Here is an 18,423-nt window from a genome sequence, read left to right on the forward strand (position 1 = left end):
CAGCACTGACCACTACACCACAGCTCTGTACACCACAGCACTGACCACTACACCACAGCTCTGACCACTACACCACAGCACTGACCACTACACCACAGCTCTGACCACTACACCACAGCTCTGACCACTACACCACAGCTCTGACCACTACACCACAGCTCTGACCACTACACCACAGCTCTGACCACTACACCACAGCTCTGACCACTACACCACAGCTCTGACCACTACACCACAGATCATAAAGCAAAGCCTTATAGAGCTCCCCGCAGCTAAACCCTCTCCAGTTAACCCAACCACTGATGCTTTCTAATTTCCTCTACCATCATAAAGTTTGAGCCTTCACTACAGTGCTGCTACTACTTAGTTCAGTGACACGACCTGTAGGGCTGGTGAGTTTTGACGGACCGGTCCAGCCTTGATTTTTTTTATTCCTGGGTTTTTTCTTGGTTTAATGAGGTGAACACGCCGCGTGCACCACTGCTCATCTTCCGGCTGAAAAGCATCAGAAGTGAAAGCACACATTCTTCCTCAAGTTAGAGTTCAAACTTTTCAAAGGTCTGCAGATTGTTTCCTGGTTCTGTGTGAAGGAGTTTAAAGAAGCGAGGAGGGAATATGAGGAGGCTGTGCTCCTGATCAATACTATCTATACCTGACAGTTTTCCAACAGATGAGTGGTTATGGAAGGGGAGGATAAGAGATCCAACGTATCTAAGAAAAAAAGAACAGGTGACAGAGCACAAGAGAAATAAATATGTGTCTAATGGAGCAGTTAAAATGTCAAAGGTCAAATTAACCTGAGGGTTTGATCTGTGGCCTGAGAAAAGAGAAGAGAAAACGTGACTGCAGGAGAAGTTTGAATTGTTTCGTCTGTATTTTTCAGCTTTTACTGCTCGACTCCTCTTTTTTAATTCCTAAGTTAAAAGTGAATTATTGAACACTCAGTTACTGCTACATGAACAAGTTGGATCATTATACACCTTTAAATTATGAAAGTGACTTCGTGTTTTATGTTAAATTGAACTAGATAAAAAACATGAAGTTCAGTTAAAACAAAAACTGTTGAAGAGTTTCAAAGTAGAGATTGATCCATTTCTCCCTGTGTGCAGGGACTCATTGAAAAACAGGTCGACTCTGAACTTATAATGACGTCAGTTAAGAGAGACGTTTAATTAGAAAGACAGAAAGCCGAGGTACAGTACGGCTGGTTTTAGGTGAATATGTCGGGTGGACTGAAGTATGGAGCATATTATGTTTGAATTTTTCATTGCTTTAGCTTAAATTTATGATCACATGGTTTAAATTAACTGATGGTTGAATCAACTTTCTTGTTTTTATAGTGTCTGCAGTATTCCTTCAATGTTTTTCCATTCACTAATTATCTCTCTGGTGGTTTATTTGCAGTGTTAAAGCCAGTTCTACACTGAATTCAATGTGGTAATGTTCACGAGAATTCACAGGAGTGTTTACATGTGTCATATATATTAATTTAGAATTAGATCTCATGGATATGAATTAGCAGCTTTACTGTATCAGAGCTGAATTCAGTCTCTGCAAATGCAAACCAACATTGCTGACATCAGCTACACTAAACTCATTAACCGCAAGGATGCTGTTATTGTGAAGCAGCCTCAGAAAATGCAACAAATTGTCAGCGAGGTAATTGTGAACTATCTTGGCTGCTGTCCACAAATCAAGATTTCAAGTTTTGAATATTGCAGGGTGCAAACACAGTGGAGTGCACCCCAGGCTCCTACAGCATGTCATACAGGTGAAGAAGGTCTATTGGCCCGTTTCCACAGCAGGAACTTTTCTCAGTGAACAAAGAACTTGTTTTTTCTGTTTCCACTATATAGGAACTGAGTCTAAATTTAGATTTATATATATAAGTTATAGGTCTAACCAGCAACTATTGCAGCATTTTAAAAAACTGTTTCACTTCTAACAGCAGTGCTGAGACAGAAACGGGTTTGTTCTCGATAACAATTACTCACTTCCTCAGCTCAGTTTGTTTGGTTGTGTTTTAAACAGACACAACACCTGCTGTGCATCTATTTCTAACAAAATAGTGGTCAAATTTGGATTTAATTATCAACAAAGTGCAAGCCTGTTCATTCAAATATAAATGGTATCTCCCTTGCTTCCTGTTAATACTGTATATTTAATTGTGTTTAAACAACCTTCAGTGTGGAGGCAGCTTACTTTTATACTGTGATAAATAATAAGATATACATTTAACATACAAATGTATGTGTAAAGAAAGAAATATGAGAACAACCAATATGGCTGTATAATCTTCATCTTTATTGGACATAAAGTCAACAACAACAACAACATCACATCTTACAGTAACACAACACATGTTGTTTATATGATGCACCATAGATCCACCTGCTCCGTTACATCAAGAGAAGCCTGTTTACATGCACTACATCACGCACACGCGCGCACACTCACACTCTTAAATATCCAGACTGAGTTTACTGTACGTACAAACAATAAATAATCAAAACAAAATGAATAAGTGTTCATTTAAAAGTGTTGACTACATTTAGTGTGAGATTCAGAAATGAATTTGCTTTTGAAAACCAAATATACAGACGCTTTTATTATTATTTTTTAAATCACATGGAAAGAAAATCACTTGCTTTGAGCAGTTTGAAACTGAAGAAGTCGTTTCACATGTTCAATTTCTCAGGAAACAAAAAAGGATGAAGAAGTCTGGAGAACCGAGGGCGCTGTATCTAAAGACAAACCACTACCTCCACCTAAGAACCTGCTTTTTCTGGGTGGATGACCTGCTCTTCCTCACTTGTTACTTACTCTTCAGCTCTTCCTCTCTGCCTTCTTCTTTATTTTTCTCACCTAGTCCTCCCACGAGAGGCTGCCAAAAACATATTTTCTCAAACTGTTAAGAGCGGAGGAGAAAACCTAAGATTAAGATCTCAAAACTGTCTGGACCTGCTGGACCTGACGTGTGCGACTTTTTTTTTTTTTTGAATGGAGGAAGAACTTGTGAAAAGCTTTGACACGCTCGGGTTTACAGGTGTGTAACGGCGTTAGAAGCTTTCTGACACCACTAATGAAACTGACAGGAGACAGAGGATGGAGAGCGAGGAAGGACAGAGGAGGTGGAAGAGTGGAAAAGATGGCAGCAAAGCTAGTGAGGTGTACTTAAAATCAACCAGCTTCAAACACATGTCAAGAGTCACACAAATCAAAGTAAAAACATCTAAACTCAGTATGATACAGACAGAAAACTGTCCTTATATATATATATATAAATATATGGAGATCTGTATTTATTTCTCTCTCTGCATAAAGCTTTGAGCACTAAAACAACATTATGTGCAAAGACACGTGTCACCCATCAAGATTCATGCTGGAAAACGTGTGCTAGGTGTGCTAGTGCACCTGAATAAAAACACCTAACTGTGCTGATACATCCTGTGATAAAGCCTAAAGCTAAAAGAAGGAACTTAACAAAAACAAAAACTGGAGATCCACAAAAACAGGATTTTTAGCTTAGGGTTAAGTTACTCCTCAAACGCTGTTAAATCGGACTTTTTATTTCAAGCATTAGGTACGGTTAGCTCCAGGCTAACAAGCTACATTATACCATGCCTTTTTGTACCTGCTGTTACAGTAAGGAATGTATCAACATTTATGAGAAGAGCTGTAGTTTGGAAGAAGTGTTAAACTGTATAAGCATTCCGTTAATAACCTTTTGTTTGTTTTTATCAAAAATCTATGGATGTAAATGAATATTGGATTATTTTATATTTTCTCTTGCTTTTCTATGTGTTCAGGCAGCTAACGATCAAACAGTTTGTCCTTCTCTGATTGGTTAGAAGGGTTGTTAGAAGTTTTTTAATTAAAATAAGTTTCATACTGGAACCAAAAGTGTTTAAAAAATGATATTAGAAAATATGAAATTTGCTAGTCAGTGCCAGGCAGACAGTCACATTAGCCACAATAAATACACCAAACAGGATTGATGCTCACTGTACAAGATTAACACCAGGCTACATTACACAGCAGGTCTGATGATTGATACTGTATATGTGCACATTTATATCTAGGGATGCCCTACTAAAAGTCAAATGGTAGCTGGACAAATAAGAAATAGTAATCAGTCTCATATAAAGCATTGTCATCTGCAAAGAAACACACCATGATCCCCCAAAAAGCAGAAGTGAGGGCTAAAACTAAGAAAAAACAAGCCACTGATTCCCTCCAAAAAACAAACCATCAGGAGAGCTTTTACATCCTGAGAGTTGTAGAAACTACAGAGAAGCCAGAAAGCTACTGGCACAACGATCTGGCATCATCGAAGAAAAAGGGAGAGTTTGGACCAAAAAAATTGTACGATTTAGATTTTGTCCTTTTACAGTAGATAGATTGTGGGCAGATTTTTACATCAGCATCTAAAGGTTTACTGCAGTGTGAAGTGAGAATGTGTGTTTAACAGTGAAAATACACTTTGGTGTAAACACTTGCACACACACACATTTCCGTGTGAAGCTTGGAGAGAAAGAAGAAGCTTCCAAAGTGGCATAAAAAAAAAGCACAGATGTGAAAAGCGTGTATTTGTCTTACAGAAGTCGAAGCCTATCAAAGCTTCAAGAGGGCAGTGGAGTATTTCTTAACATTTTCAACATTATACTAAAAATGACTGATTTCTGTAATGAAAACTACATTTCTGTCAGGTTCTTTCTCTATGACTCAAACATTTAAAGGGCAGAAAATGGATGACACTGACATAAAATGATTCATTTTTGAGTGGTTAAATCCATGTTGCACTGTTTCTGCAAAGTAAAATGCAATCAGTAATGAAACAAACTAAAAACTTGCTACAAATCCAACAATGGCTGCAACTAGATAGCGTCTGAATATAGGAATGATGAGAAGGCGTACATGACTACAAAAAGCATCAATATGAACTCTGATGTAAACAAGCCTTCTATCACAGGCTTTAAATGTGCCGAGTGAATTGCATCACTATTATAACTATAGGAGATAAAACAAAAAACCCATCCAGTCCAAACCTGAACCTGAGCTGGGTTTTCACTTTCTTTGCTGCGCTGCAGTTCGATACCTTCATACCTTTTAGACTCCCTCAGTCAACATTTTGGTAGCTAAAATAAAAATAACCAACGAGTGAAACAAGCGTGCAGCTTTTCAGAGTAAAAGCTAAAACAGGTCCAGGTCTGAATTTGGAGATACAGATCTGGTTTAGACCATGAAGCGGTGCTCCTTGCCATCATGAGCCATCAAAATGACGTTGCGGTTGGAAGTCCAGATTAGACGAGCAAGCTTCAGGTGGTTCTGGGAGCCCGGGGATGCTGGCTGCACTGGAGGAACCTGGTACGTCTTAATGCAGCGGAGCTGAGGGGCTGAGTTCAGAACCCCGATGCTCCCCAGAAGACTAGTGTTCGTCTAAAGAGAACAAGCAACATATGAAGCTGCACGTATGACTAGCATATATCCATTCATCTGTCACAAACAGTTATTCTGGGGGAACAGTTTTGTATAACACCTGTAAAAGGTTAAAAGTACCGAGTCCAAAATGATAAGAAACAGCAAATTGTGACACTGGTCAAACTGGAACCAGCATATATTTTAACATGGTGTTAAAACTATTTTAAACATATGAAACATACATTTTCATATTAGGGAACATACATAAGATCATAAAGAAAAACTTTGATTTGATTCAGAGTCATGTGAAATAATTCCAGAACTATTCCTGACTAACTTTGTTAGTCTGTAATAGCATCTTTAGTTAGAGCTTGGTAGCTTCTTGGCAGTAAATTGCATGTTCATACTCATGGTAAGAAGCTGAATAAGCTGGTCCTCATGACAAGAAGGGTGTTTAAAGAGCAATTTCAGGGTTAAGACTAAGTTTTAGGGTTAGGGTTAGAGTTAGGTTTTGGTTAGGATTAGGGTAAAGTTTAGGGTGAGGCAGTTAATTGTGAGGGTTGGGTAAGGAAGTACACGTGATAAAAATTTTAAACAGAGTAGATTAGCATGGTCTACGCAACAGTAGAGGGCTAGGGAATGCATTATGTCAATGAGTGTGCTCACACTAACAGCTATACAAAAATGTATCTGTGTGTGTGTGTGTTTAGGAAAAACACAAGGAGATGAAACTCTATCATATCCTGACACGACACTGCTTCTCCCTTGCACACATATACACCACACACCGACAGAGCGTCTGCCAGCTCATTACCACAGTAGCCGTCTTGCCGGCGCACCATCAGTGGTTTATGCTTACAGTAATGCCATTAGTGTGTGTGTGTGTGTGTGTGTGTCTGCAGACAGTAGTGTCAGAGGTCGTAAAGACCTTTCATTCAAAATAACAGTTCTGGGAAGAAGAAGAAATGCGTGTCTGTCTGGGCATGTTTGTTTATTATTTATGTGAGATCGGTCACCTGATTTCACGTTATTGCTTCTTTAGATGTTGTATTTCATTTGGATATTTGAACTTTTTCTTTGAAATTTATTATACATTATTATAAAATATTGCCATTATTAATTAGTGTTATTCAAAAACATTACATTTTAAAAACTGTCTGAGGAAAACATCAAAATGTGAAACTAGTATATGTTGCATTTAATATGGACATTATTCAGAGCACTTCAAGCCAAATTAATACTCTATGGCTGTTTGACAAAACAAATACCAGGCAACAAAAATAAATAAATACATAAAATAAGTCAGTATGCATCTGTATTTGTGTGTGTGTGTGTGTGCCATTTACCTGCCAGAAGGAGATGTGACTGTCAGCGTTGGAGTAGGTTGCTAAGTAACGGCCATCAGGGGCGAATGACACCGCTGTGATCGGACCCTTGTGACCGTGGATGTTCTAGAGTGAAAGAGATGATGGAACAAATGTGAAAGGTCATTTTATGACCAAACAAATAAACACACACACACACACACACACACACACACACACACACACACACACACACTTAATAATATACTAAACATTGAATCATTTGGTCAAGAGTTTTCTGTCATGTTGCTGTGTGTTTGGTTGAAGAAAAAAAAAATCTGAAAAGAATAAAGATTGAAATGACACACACACACACACACACACACACACACACACACACACACACACACACACACACACACACACACACACACATACGTAAGTGAACAGATGTGAAAATAGTTTATCTTGAGGTGCAGTGGAAAACATGGACATTAACTAAATATGGATTCAGCAACATCTGTATTATAACCAGCACACAGTACATTTAGTAATTTTTTTTTTATTATATAAGTTTGGATTATGAATTGATTTGTGGTATTTGAAGCATGATACTAAAAATGTAAACAGGTGATTTTAGACTGTTTTAAGACTGATAGAAAGTAAAGAAGATGATGATAGTTTTTTTTGCCACAATGCAAATGATGTGTGGTTTTCTAAGGTGACTGACGGGCCTGATGGGAAATACAGTTTGGATTTGTTTGTTTTTTTGTTACATTGCATTAGCTCACTACACTGCACAAAAACCACAGTCAAAATACGTATGATTCTCATTACCAGCCTGATGTAAACCTCCACTGGACTCTGGTTGCACTACAGTAAAGTAGCCAGATAAATTTACTGACTGACTAATCAAATCAAATATGATGAATTACAACTAGACTTAAAAGAAAAAGTACATTAAGTGAAATTCCCCCTGGACGCTGTGAAGGTGTAATCCACAGTTACCTTAAGAACTAGCTTGAGGTTACTGCTGCCATAGTTATTAAAACACTGCTTCACTGACTTGTTCCACTATCACTTGTATGTTTAATGGCCGTGTATGTTTTATCAGTTGCATTTCTTAATATTTGTGAAGTGAAGATCATATGTAATGACAAAAAAAAAAAAAAAAAAAAAAAAAAAACCTTGCCATTACCTTGTTACTGACAGGTAATATAAAACAGAATGTGAATATTACTGTGTGCTGCTCTATAAGGTGCTGCAACAATTTGTGGTATGTCAAGCAACTCCAGATGGCACCTCAGCAATCACAGTAGCTACAGTGGGAGGAGATTTTCCAAACAATTCCTCCTGCTGATGGATCCAAACTGCAGCAGCAGCAGCAGCAGCATCAGGTTCAGACCCAGAGTTCAATATCATCTCTTCTGTGAGAAAGACAGGATCAAGTAGAAATTCTCTGTCCTTGTTAAAATTTCATCAAGACGCATCAGAAAAAACTTGTTTTGCCGCCGCGCCGCCCAGATTTTTCTTGACAGTAAGTGTTTGGCTTGGACGAGATAATTCCATCAGATGAGGGGCAGCTTCTGGTCCAACAGATGCTGCCACTTGCCTCCAGAACTCAGGGGACAAAATCAAGCAACGCTGCGGCGTGTGTAACGCAATAAACTGTCCCACCAGATGCAGGGTGTGTAACGCAATAAACGGCCTCCTAGAAACCCCCGTGCCGCCTCTGCCTATGACTGGGATTACAAACTCTCACCTCCAGATGAGATTAAGACACATCGCCTCAGGCGCCCAGGCCCTGAAATAATAACACGTTGATGGCGATTAAAACTGAAAAAAAATAATAATGCAATGAAATGAAAATCTCATCTTTTTAATTTGTTCTCTCCCTCCTCCTTTTGGGGGAAATCCTATTAGATCTCAGCTGGCCTGGCTGAGAAAAAATTATTTTCATGTCTTTGCAGCCTTCAGTCCCGTTTCCATCTATTTCTTTCATCTGTCTCTCACCTCATAATAAATCTTTTCTTTCAATCTCGCACATCTGTCACTACTTCCCCTCCATTACTTTCTGTTTGCTGAGATCCCAAATTACATTTCTCATCGCCACTGATGTTAACGGAAACATGATCAAAAGGTCAAACGAAATGGGCATGGTCTGTCTGCAAATATTCACCACCTCAGAGCCAAGAATATGTGACCCAGTGAGAACATCCATTTTTTAGTCTTTAAGTCTTACTTTTCAAAGTGCTGGGGATGACGGGACTTGCAGTACCACCTGAGCTACAACTGATCTACAAGTGGAACCTTTTTTTGCTACAAAACATTTAGTTAACACAAAAACAAGTGCCTGGCTTTTGCCTAAACGCAGCAACTGTAGCCTGTAACGTAGCCAATCAGAGTAGGTTAGGATGAGGGACTAGGGAATGCAATGTGTGTCCTCAAGCTGTCTGAAGATACTGTCCCATTGAGATGTTCAACACACTATCTCAGCTCCAGTTGTTGTTGGTGGAACACAAAGAGACGCAAAGAAACACATTTTGCACTAATAATCTGTTCACATATTATATCGCTTTATGTTGTTTTCTCTCTTCTTTGACCCTCACTATTTTCTCTTTTCCCGATTTTTAATGCACACCAGAGTAGCATGTAGAACAGAAGGAATAATGATCCATGAAACTACATATGGATTAAACTAAGCTTTGAGACAAAAAAAACCTGCACAGGGGATTTTTGTTAATTTTATTATTCAAGAATCTATTTAGCCCTGACTCTAAATGTTTGTATGCTTATTTAAATAAGGATTGCTAACAGTTAATTAGTGCTACAGTTAGACAGTTTGTTAGCTTCAACAGGATCCAGGTTATGGCTACCTACACTGCTTGGCTTCCTGGGGGAGGTGCTAAAACTGAGGCAGAGCTACACCTTCAGTTACACAATGTTTTCTCTCTGGTAGTTACTGAAAGAAGCAGATGCAGACAGAGAGAAAGATCAGTCAGATTGTTTCTTTGTGTTCAATTAGTAGACTCAGTAGAGTCTGTTAAAGAAGCAGAGCAAGCAGCTGGACACACACACACACACACACACACACACACACACACACACACACACACACACACACACACACACACACACACACACACACACACACACACACACAGTATTGCAGCTGACAAAGGGCTGTTCACGGAGGCTGATCAAAGCTGTGGCAGATGGTCATGCAGGGACTAGCTAGCTACGGTTGGACACACGCATACACTCACACACATACACACACTCAAAGATGGATTACGCGAAGGAACTCATCTCCTTCTTCCTCTCCTACTCATACAAATCCTTCTTTGCTTCCTTCCTTCCTTATCTCTTTATTTATCATTTCCTTATTTTTACCCATCATCCCTCCTCCGGGCCATATCTCTTTCCTTTTCTCCATTTCTTCCCACTAATGAACTAAAATGAAGTAAACTATGTATGTAAGTGAAAACACCACTTTTTTCAGTCATGTGATCTTATATAGAATTATAAAAGACTGAAACCAGCTTGCTGAATTTGAAAAATAATGTTTTATTGTGCAATAAATGTACCTACTGTCCACACAGGACTCATGATAGAGAACTTATTGTTGCCAATTTTAAAAATGAATAAATAGCTTTAGGCTTATTTATGTTGCTGTTTAACCAAAAGTTCCTAATTTCTCAACAGATGTATTCATTTTACTAGAGGAATTTATTTCATACAGACATGAGAAATGTGTTGGTACCCTTCCATTAAAAAAAGGAAAAGCCCAAAAAGATCACTAAAAATAACTGCAATAAATAAAATAAATGCAATCAAGCAATTTCAGTAACTCTCAATGAGAATTCTGCACTTGTTGACAGGTATTTTGGCCTACTCATCAGAAGCAAACAGCTTCTGCTGTCTCGGGTTTATAGGTGGTATACAGATCCTGCTGTCTCAGAGTGTGTTTTTTTCAGTGTGTTAAATTATGAAAATGATGCAGCTCCAGCTCTCTCAGACTGCATGTTTCAGCTCTTGTTTTAGGACACATAGAAGGCAACTTCAGAATAGTCCAGTGATTTGTTCTGTTTTTAGCTGTGCTAAAACACTGGGCAGCACTTGCTCCAGAATGTCTCGATAGTCTTGAGATTTCATTGTACCTGCACAGATTCAAGACACCCTGTGCCAAATGCAGCAGGCTCATCAAGTTGTTATCAAGTTGTTATCAATTTTCCTCTTTTGTCCACATCCAGGGCGGTTGGCTACAGTCTCGTGGACTGTAAACTTCTGAATAATATATACAACTATAGTCACAGCAACATCAAGCTGCTTGGACTTGCTCTTATAGCCTTTAACATGTTTATCTATAATTCTATTCTTTAATCTCCTAACACAACTCTCTCTTTAGCTTTCTTCGGTCCATTTTCAGTGTAGTACACATCATTATTCCAAACAGCACAGTGACTACCTCTTAAAACCAAACTACTAAACTATAGGTCTGAAAACCCCTTTAGAAATATTATAGTCTGGACTGATCAACCTTGTTGCATCAACAGCTGTTAAATTCTCATGGGCAGAGCTCTGAGCAGAAAATACGAGAAGAGCACATTGCTATACTTAATGACCTGACTCGTCGTGAAGTTGCTTGACAAGATGCTCGGTCACCATGGTGACAAAATTGTTTAATTTTGTATAATTGTTTGCAAATCTAAAGGATATAAAGCCTTATTAATCAACATTATAACTTTACCACATATTGGAAATAAAACACTTAAAATCCTTCACACTGACTCTCCCTAACACACAAACACATACACTGTTCAAACACAGCCATTATGTATTGTGTGTTAATTACTGAAACACACAAAGAAAACCCACTTTCTGTCTCTGCACACAAACAAACACCTACACACACTCACAATCAAACCAGATGTTGGGTGAACAGGGGCCAATGCTGTTATCAGATATAAATGACCCCCTTCACCAGACTAGACTGCTCAGGTTACTGCAAATCAATACACAGCAAATTACCAACACGCACGCTCACACAGAAATGCACACAAACAACAACAACAACAACAAAAAAAAGGGCAAATAACACACACACAAACACATACATAGCACAAATCTCCCACACAATCAAACATTAAGACAAAAACTTTATTAACAGGGGCGTTGCTTCCTCATTAATCAATTACTGAGTGAAAAAAGAAAACTCCAACAACAAAACAGATAAATGTTTCCTTCTCCTCCTCTCTCATTTCTCCTCATTTACACCACTCATTATTGCTCCTCTCTTCATCCACTCTGTTCTCATCACAAGTAATATGTCCTTAAAGTGGACAGACTTACATGGACAGAGGAATAGATCAAATATAGATGAAAGATCATTCATGTTAAAACTGTAAAAAAACAAAACAATGAAAAGATGGAAAAAACCTATTGATTATTAGATGATTGATGGATAATAAAGCAAATGATGGAAAGAAATGAATGTATGAAAGACTGAAGGTAAAAATAGGTGGATAAATGGATTGAATGTTTACAGAATATGGATGAGAATGAATGAGACAAATGAAGGAAGAATAGATGGAAGGGAAGAGGGTGGATTAATAGATGGATCATGGACTACATGGATAGATATGACATGGATGGTGAGCAGATGCGAGGAAGGATAGATGGAAATGTTTGTGAGGCAGCATATGCATGGTTGAATAATGATGGCTGGACATAGTGAAGTGATGAAAAAATGGATGGAGGGGATGAAAAGATAAACTATGCGAGCTATTGGTGTCAGAGTTCTGAGTGTACCTGGCATTTTCCAGTACGAACGTCGTAGAGAGCCACTGAACCCTGGCGAGCTCCAACAGCAATGCGGTGACTGCGGTCACAGTAACCAACCATGTAGAACCTGAAGTAGACAACAAACACACATGAACAGAGTGTCATCGATAACTCTCTTGATATTAAACAAAATCACAATATCTCACATCAACAAACACTCACACACAGCTGGTTCATCTACTGCACTACTTAACTCCTCCTCAGTTCATCCTCCACTGACCTTATGAGTAAACATAAGCGGGTTAACACAGCCATGCACCCACTTACTGTACCTGCAGATAGCTGGGAAACACTCCTGCAGTCCTTTCTTCTTCACCAGAGAACCTTCAATGCAGTACATGATGATATCCATCACCTGAAGAAGAGGAGAGAGGGAAAAAGTTGGATTGTAATTATAGGATATACAAATATGCATGTTTACTGGGAGAATGTTATCTAGTTCAACAGTAGTAATATAATGTTGTTGACCTCCACCAGCAGATCCACAACATCTCCAGGCATCTTCTCTATCAGGATGTCAATCACTCGCAATATCTCAGTCTTGGCTCTAGCCAGAGTGGTGGTGTGAACGTTCTGCTGTGACTGAGAGTTGGCCTGGGCTGCATTGTGCCGATGAACCTGGCAAAAAAATACACACATACAAAATGTATCTATTATTACTGGAGAGACATAGGTATAGGAAAGACATGACAAAAAGAGATACTTTCACATCATCATCACTCAAGTTCTCATACAGTATGTTAAATGTTGCCTAAATACAGAGATGCAAGAATTTTAAGTGCATCAAATATTGTCTAAAATTAGGACATCCATCAGGAACTCTGTGTCTAAACAACAATAACAGACATTCACTAATACATTTCAGTTTATTTTATACTATTTGGGTCTGAGTTTGATTCTCAGCCCATTCTGTAGAACCACTAATAATATATCACTAGTGCTGACTGAAGACTGAAGCTGTTGTCTCTGTGTTTGTGTAGATGTGGGAACAGTTCAGTCTCACCTCTCTTGCAATGGTGGTGATGAAGGCAGGCGGCCTGGCCGTCGCAATAAGAGAGAGGGCATGACGGGCTGAGCGAGCTGAATCTGCTGGCGGGTTGAGAGGCAAACCCACAGTAACACTATATATAGAGAGAAAGAGAGCAGAAAATTTTAAATTCCCCAAATAAATGTTTTAAAATTCAAAAATATAGCAAGTAAGTATTTTTTTTTGGACAAATTGACAATGAACAAAAGATGGTGACATAACAAGGTTTGAGCTTCCTGATCTAATGCAAATTATTTATACTAAAACCCAAAGGACCTACAGTAAGACTGCTGTTCCTACTTAAGATATGAATCTTTAAATATATCTCGGAAATATACTGTTTTATTTTCAAAGCCATTGACTAACTAGTCAACTCCTAAACCTCAATCTTGAAGGTTCATGAATCAAATTATTTATTGTCATAACTATGGATTTTGTGGCACAGAGGAATGTCAGCCTTTCAATGCACATAGAAAACGAGCAAGCAGGATAAATCCATTGTTCTTTTCTATGACAAAGAAACATACAGAAAGTCAACACATGAACACTGAGAAGAAAAAAAACATGAGTGGGGAAAAGACAGGCATTTAAATAGACAACTTTAGAGAAGCAGGACAAAAATTTGATAAAACTGAGACAAGCGGCAGTGAGAGAGATCGAGCTTCACTAATATATGGAGTGAAGAGATTAGTGGGCAGCTTATAATGCCAAGACCGAGTCAATGGGAGCCATTCACTAGACGACAGCATAATGGACTCCCACAATGCAACAGGAATTAGACACACACACACCCTAACAGCTGGCCACACACCCCTCTAAGTGTGTCTATGAGGGAGAGAGTGAGAGAAAGAGAGAGAGCGAGAGGCCCAGCAAGGCCACCTTGTTAACAAATGACTCTGGGAGAAGAGGGAGAGAGGGAGGGGGAGAGGGAGGGAGGAAGCGATGGGTGGACGGATGGCTGAGCCACACAATTAATCTCTTCTGATTCTAGATTCCAGCTATAGATCCTGTAATTAATACTGATAATATATTGGCAATATATCAGCAATGCTGAAATGTTTAATTTCATTTAGAGAGGTGGAGGTAATTGGAAACAGTCACGCTGTTGATATAAGGCGGCAGGAGAGCAGGGAGCTAATTGTACCGAGTAACGCAGAGGTTAATGACCAACACTTAGGACATGTAATGAAATAATCTGGATTATTATTACAGCCACACACACAGTGTCATAGTCATTAATAAAAAAAAAGAGCTCAAATGATAAGTGGCCATTTTATTACACCTGGACAACCTAATGCAATCAAATATAACAGCTCAGCCATGGATTCTGTTAACTTTAGATGGTTCCGTCCTTCAGAAATGTACACATTCATTTATATGAACAAACTTCGTTAATGTATATATTTATATGAGATCGTAGTTAAAGACATTCTGACATCATTCTTAAGAATTTTTCACCTCGGAATTCATCTTCCCCCGAATCACTGCAAGCTGGCCAGGCCCTGATGCTTCAAGCAGGCCCACATCTTGATGTTTCCTCCACCATACGATTGAGGTGATGTTTTCATGATGATATGCAGTGCCCTTTTTCAACCAAATGTAGTGCTGGGTGTTTTTTCTAAATAGTTCAATATAGTTTTATCAATCCACAAAATACAGTAATTTGCCAATACTGCTGTAGAGTGTCAATGTGCTGTTTGGCAAACTTCAGGAGTGCAGCAATGTTCTTTTTAATAAGCAGCAGCTTCCTTCGTGGTGTCCTACCATAGACACCCTGCTTGTTCAATGTTTTACGTACTGTAGAGTCATGAATAAACCAGTTCTAATGGTGCCTTCAAATCTTTGGCTGACACTGAAAGTTGTTTCTTTTTTTTTTCTATTAAATCACTGAGTCAACAATCAATTAACTGATCAAATAGGTAGGAAAGATGGAGAGCTCATCTGCTAACTAGAATTTTCTTTGAGTTACTGACATGATATCTGGTAGCTGTTGAATGATTGGCTGACTGACTGATGTTACGGTGTCATGAACACAAAAAAGGCATTTCAAGCCCAGTCACACATGGTTCAAAACAGATCAACACTAGCGTTTTGGTTACCAACAGGCGACTGTTATTTTTCTGACCACAGTTTCCAACAACATGTATTTATCTCCACAGCACACACACAGGCAGGACTACAGCAAAACATTCATTTACCAGACAAATGCAATTTTTCAAAAACACATATGGACAAAAACACAAGGGCATATTTTTCCCTGCATGTGAAATACATACTATATTATGTATCACACACACACACACATACAGTCTCAAACACACACACAATAAAACATGCACTTATCTCTGCAGTGGCATCTACAAACACATCACGCTGTGAATGGATGAGGGGAGGGAGGCAAACATCGACAGGTCAGCAAGAGCCATTTAAAGCCCCCAGTAGGACATGCGATAAGGCAAAAAGATTTATACATTTAGAGATGGAGTTTAGACATTTGAAAAGTTTGAGAAGTGGCTTATCAGCCCAGTACTTCTGAAGTAAGTAGAAAAGTACTGTCTTGAAATTTTTAAACTTATTTTGCTTAATTGATCCTCACTGCCTGCCGATTTCTGTGCATTCCCGTATAGACCACAGACCTTACACTGTGGATATGTAACAAAGATAAATTTTTTATAGCTGTAAGACCACCATGGATTAAAAATTCAATACCGAAAAGAGTAAACCTCGACCTTGCTTTTGTAGCTGGAAGTGTGATTTTTCATTACAGTACACCAGTGGCCACTAGGAAAATTTGGCTGAAGGGCTGAGAGGATCCAGCTCTCTTTATACATGCATGGTGTCTAAAAGTTAGGACCTGAATTTTAGTGGGCTAAATGAATGTTCTTAATTTTTCTTTTGGTGTCCCCCTTCTCATCACCATGCCCTTCTATTACCCTGTGTTTCACACCATTACTCAGTGAATATATGAATTATGTTCCAGTGCTGTTTGAGCAGCATCCACAGTGACATCAATCGCATAAATTTTTTCTGCCATTTGGACTTCTCTGAACTAAATACACTGCTGTTATTTTTTATCTTTTCTCTCGCAGTAGTCATCATCACGTTCTTCTGCCTTATGCTTTTTCATTGCTGAGTTACAGATTGTGTTGATGCTGTGTTGCAGTATCATTGGTGACTTAGGTTCTGTACTTTTACTAGGCTCAGCTCATAAACGGTGCAGCACCCTAGGCTACATTTTAAAATTTGAGCCAGTTAGCATGAAACTTGTCTTTGGACTGCTGCTTCATTTTTGTAATGTTATTGTACCTGCCTGATTATTCTGAGGAATAATGTTAATGCTGACATCACTTGCACTTTTGTTTGCAGTAGTCTTAGTCCCTAAGTATGGGCAACTTTGATGTATGTTACATGTACAATTACATTTTAGCCAACGGTATATTCACTAAAAACTGCAACTGGTTATATGTTGAGGTGTTCTTGGATAAGACACCAAAATCCCACAGTACAACGTCATCTTCTGGAGCTGTCCAACTAACAATTTCAAACTGCCCTTAGTTTAGACTTGTACTGTGCTGAAAGTAATACGTAAATGTTACTAGGTCCGAGGTCGTAAGATTACACTGACAACTTTTAGCAGATAAATGGAAATGAGTGCATGTCTAAAATGGTTTATTTATGTTTATATTTCCTCACCACAGTACAGTGATCCAGTCTTTACACTAATGAGTGGCATTTAATCCACACTCAACTCACCACAATGTTACATTAAGTAACTCAGGTGTTTATTCAGACATGAGATAGACAGGTAGAAGTGTGATATTATTCTAAAAAAGATCTGAAAGGGTCTCTGTTGCAGGTGTAAGACACACTTTTTTTTCTTCCACCTTGTGTGTCTGAAAGTATAAAATGTGTGCGCAAGTCTACACCAGAAGCTTTTTCAAATCTCTGCCTATTGTAAAGGGATTACCACACACGCTCATATACACACACAGAGCTCTGCAAGGAGTGTATTGACAACTGGTTGGGTGCATCAGGGACAAAAGAGCCACACTGCAAGTCAGCTGCATAGAAATACACCCTCTGAGTGTGTGTGCGTGTGTGCGGACTCCCTTTAAACCAGTCATACATTCAACTTTGCAAACTCTCTCCCTCCCTCTTTCTTTCTACAGTAAACTAACATAATAAAAATGAAACTCGTTGTATGTGCGCATGTGGGCGCAATAATTTATCCTCTCTCTATTGTTATGATCTCATTGTGTGTTTCATTGATCAGCCCTTGTGCTGTTTACTTCAACAACACCAGGAGGCAACAACACACAAACAACGCCACAGACACCGTAACACATTATTAATTATACATTATCATAAACTTTGTGTGTGTTTCTGTATGAGTGTGTGTGTGTCCTAAAGGTGTTATTGTTTACTCAAGCATAACAATAAGCAGCTGCACTAAAAATTCAGGAATAAAATACTTGTGAACAATACCTTTCAGAACAAATAGCTAATGATATTACAGTATTTTAACATAGAGGTCTTCAATAGAATACACCCGATTATAATTAGACACAAACCAAAGTGTGGTCAACTCGAAGACTCTGATATGTCGTGTTCATTTTACCTCCCTGTGCTCACATCCCTTTAACTTGTCGGTTAAGATTCTCAGTCGTCCACGTGAAGTTATCTGAAAGCTGAATCTTGGCAACTGGACTTCCTTCTTGTTAGGTCAAGTGACTTTTATGACTTAACTTCTCTGGACCTATGACAATATTTTCTATTTATTTAAAAATATTCTGAAATATTGTTTATCCTTTCATTTATCACAGGGAT

General features: G+C 38.6%; 1 protein-coding gene across 3 annotated transcripts in view; it reads right to left on the reverse strand.

Moving 5' to 3' along the window:
• Positions 1 to 2,289: 2,289 nt before the first annotated feature.
• LOC113147849 (WD repeat-containing protein 7) overlaps positions 2,290 to 18,423 on the reverse strand; it is an 83,209-nt gene continuing 67,075 nt past the window's right edge. For all 3 annotated transcript variants that reach the window (XM_026339115.1, XM_026339116.1, XM_026339114.1), the window contains 6 exons: positions 13,573 to 13,690; positions 13,038 to 13,187; positions 12,842 to 12,924; positions 12,537 to 12,636; positions 6,768 to 6,872; positions 2,290 to 5,439 (listed from right to left, as the gene is read on the reverse strand). In XM_026339115.1, the coding sequence (XP_026194900.1) occupies positions 5,236 to 5,439; positions 6,768 to 6,872; positions 12,537 to 12,636; positions 12,842 to 12,924; positions 13,038 to 13,187; positions 13,573 to 13,690 (760 nt within the window). In that variant the 3' untranslated portion in view covers positions 2,290 to 5,235. The remainder of the gene's footprint in view (positions 5,440 to 6,767; positions 6,873 to 12,536; positions 12,637 to 12,841; positions 12,925 to 13,037; positions 13,188 to 13,572; positions 13,691 to 18,423) is intronic.

This window comes from Anabas testudineus, chromosome 22 (assembly GCF_900324465.2).
Source record: "Anabas testudineus chromosome 22, fAnaTes1.2, whole genome shotgun sequence".
NCBI lineage: Eukaryota > Metazoa > Chordata > Actinopteri > Anabantiformes > Anabantidae > Anabas > Anabas testudineus.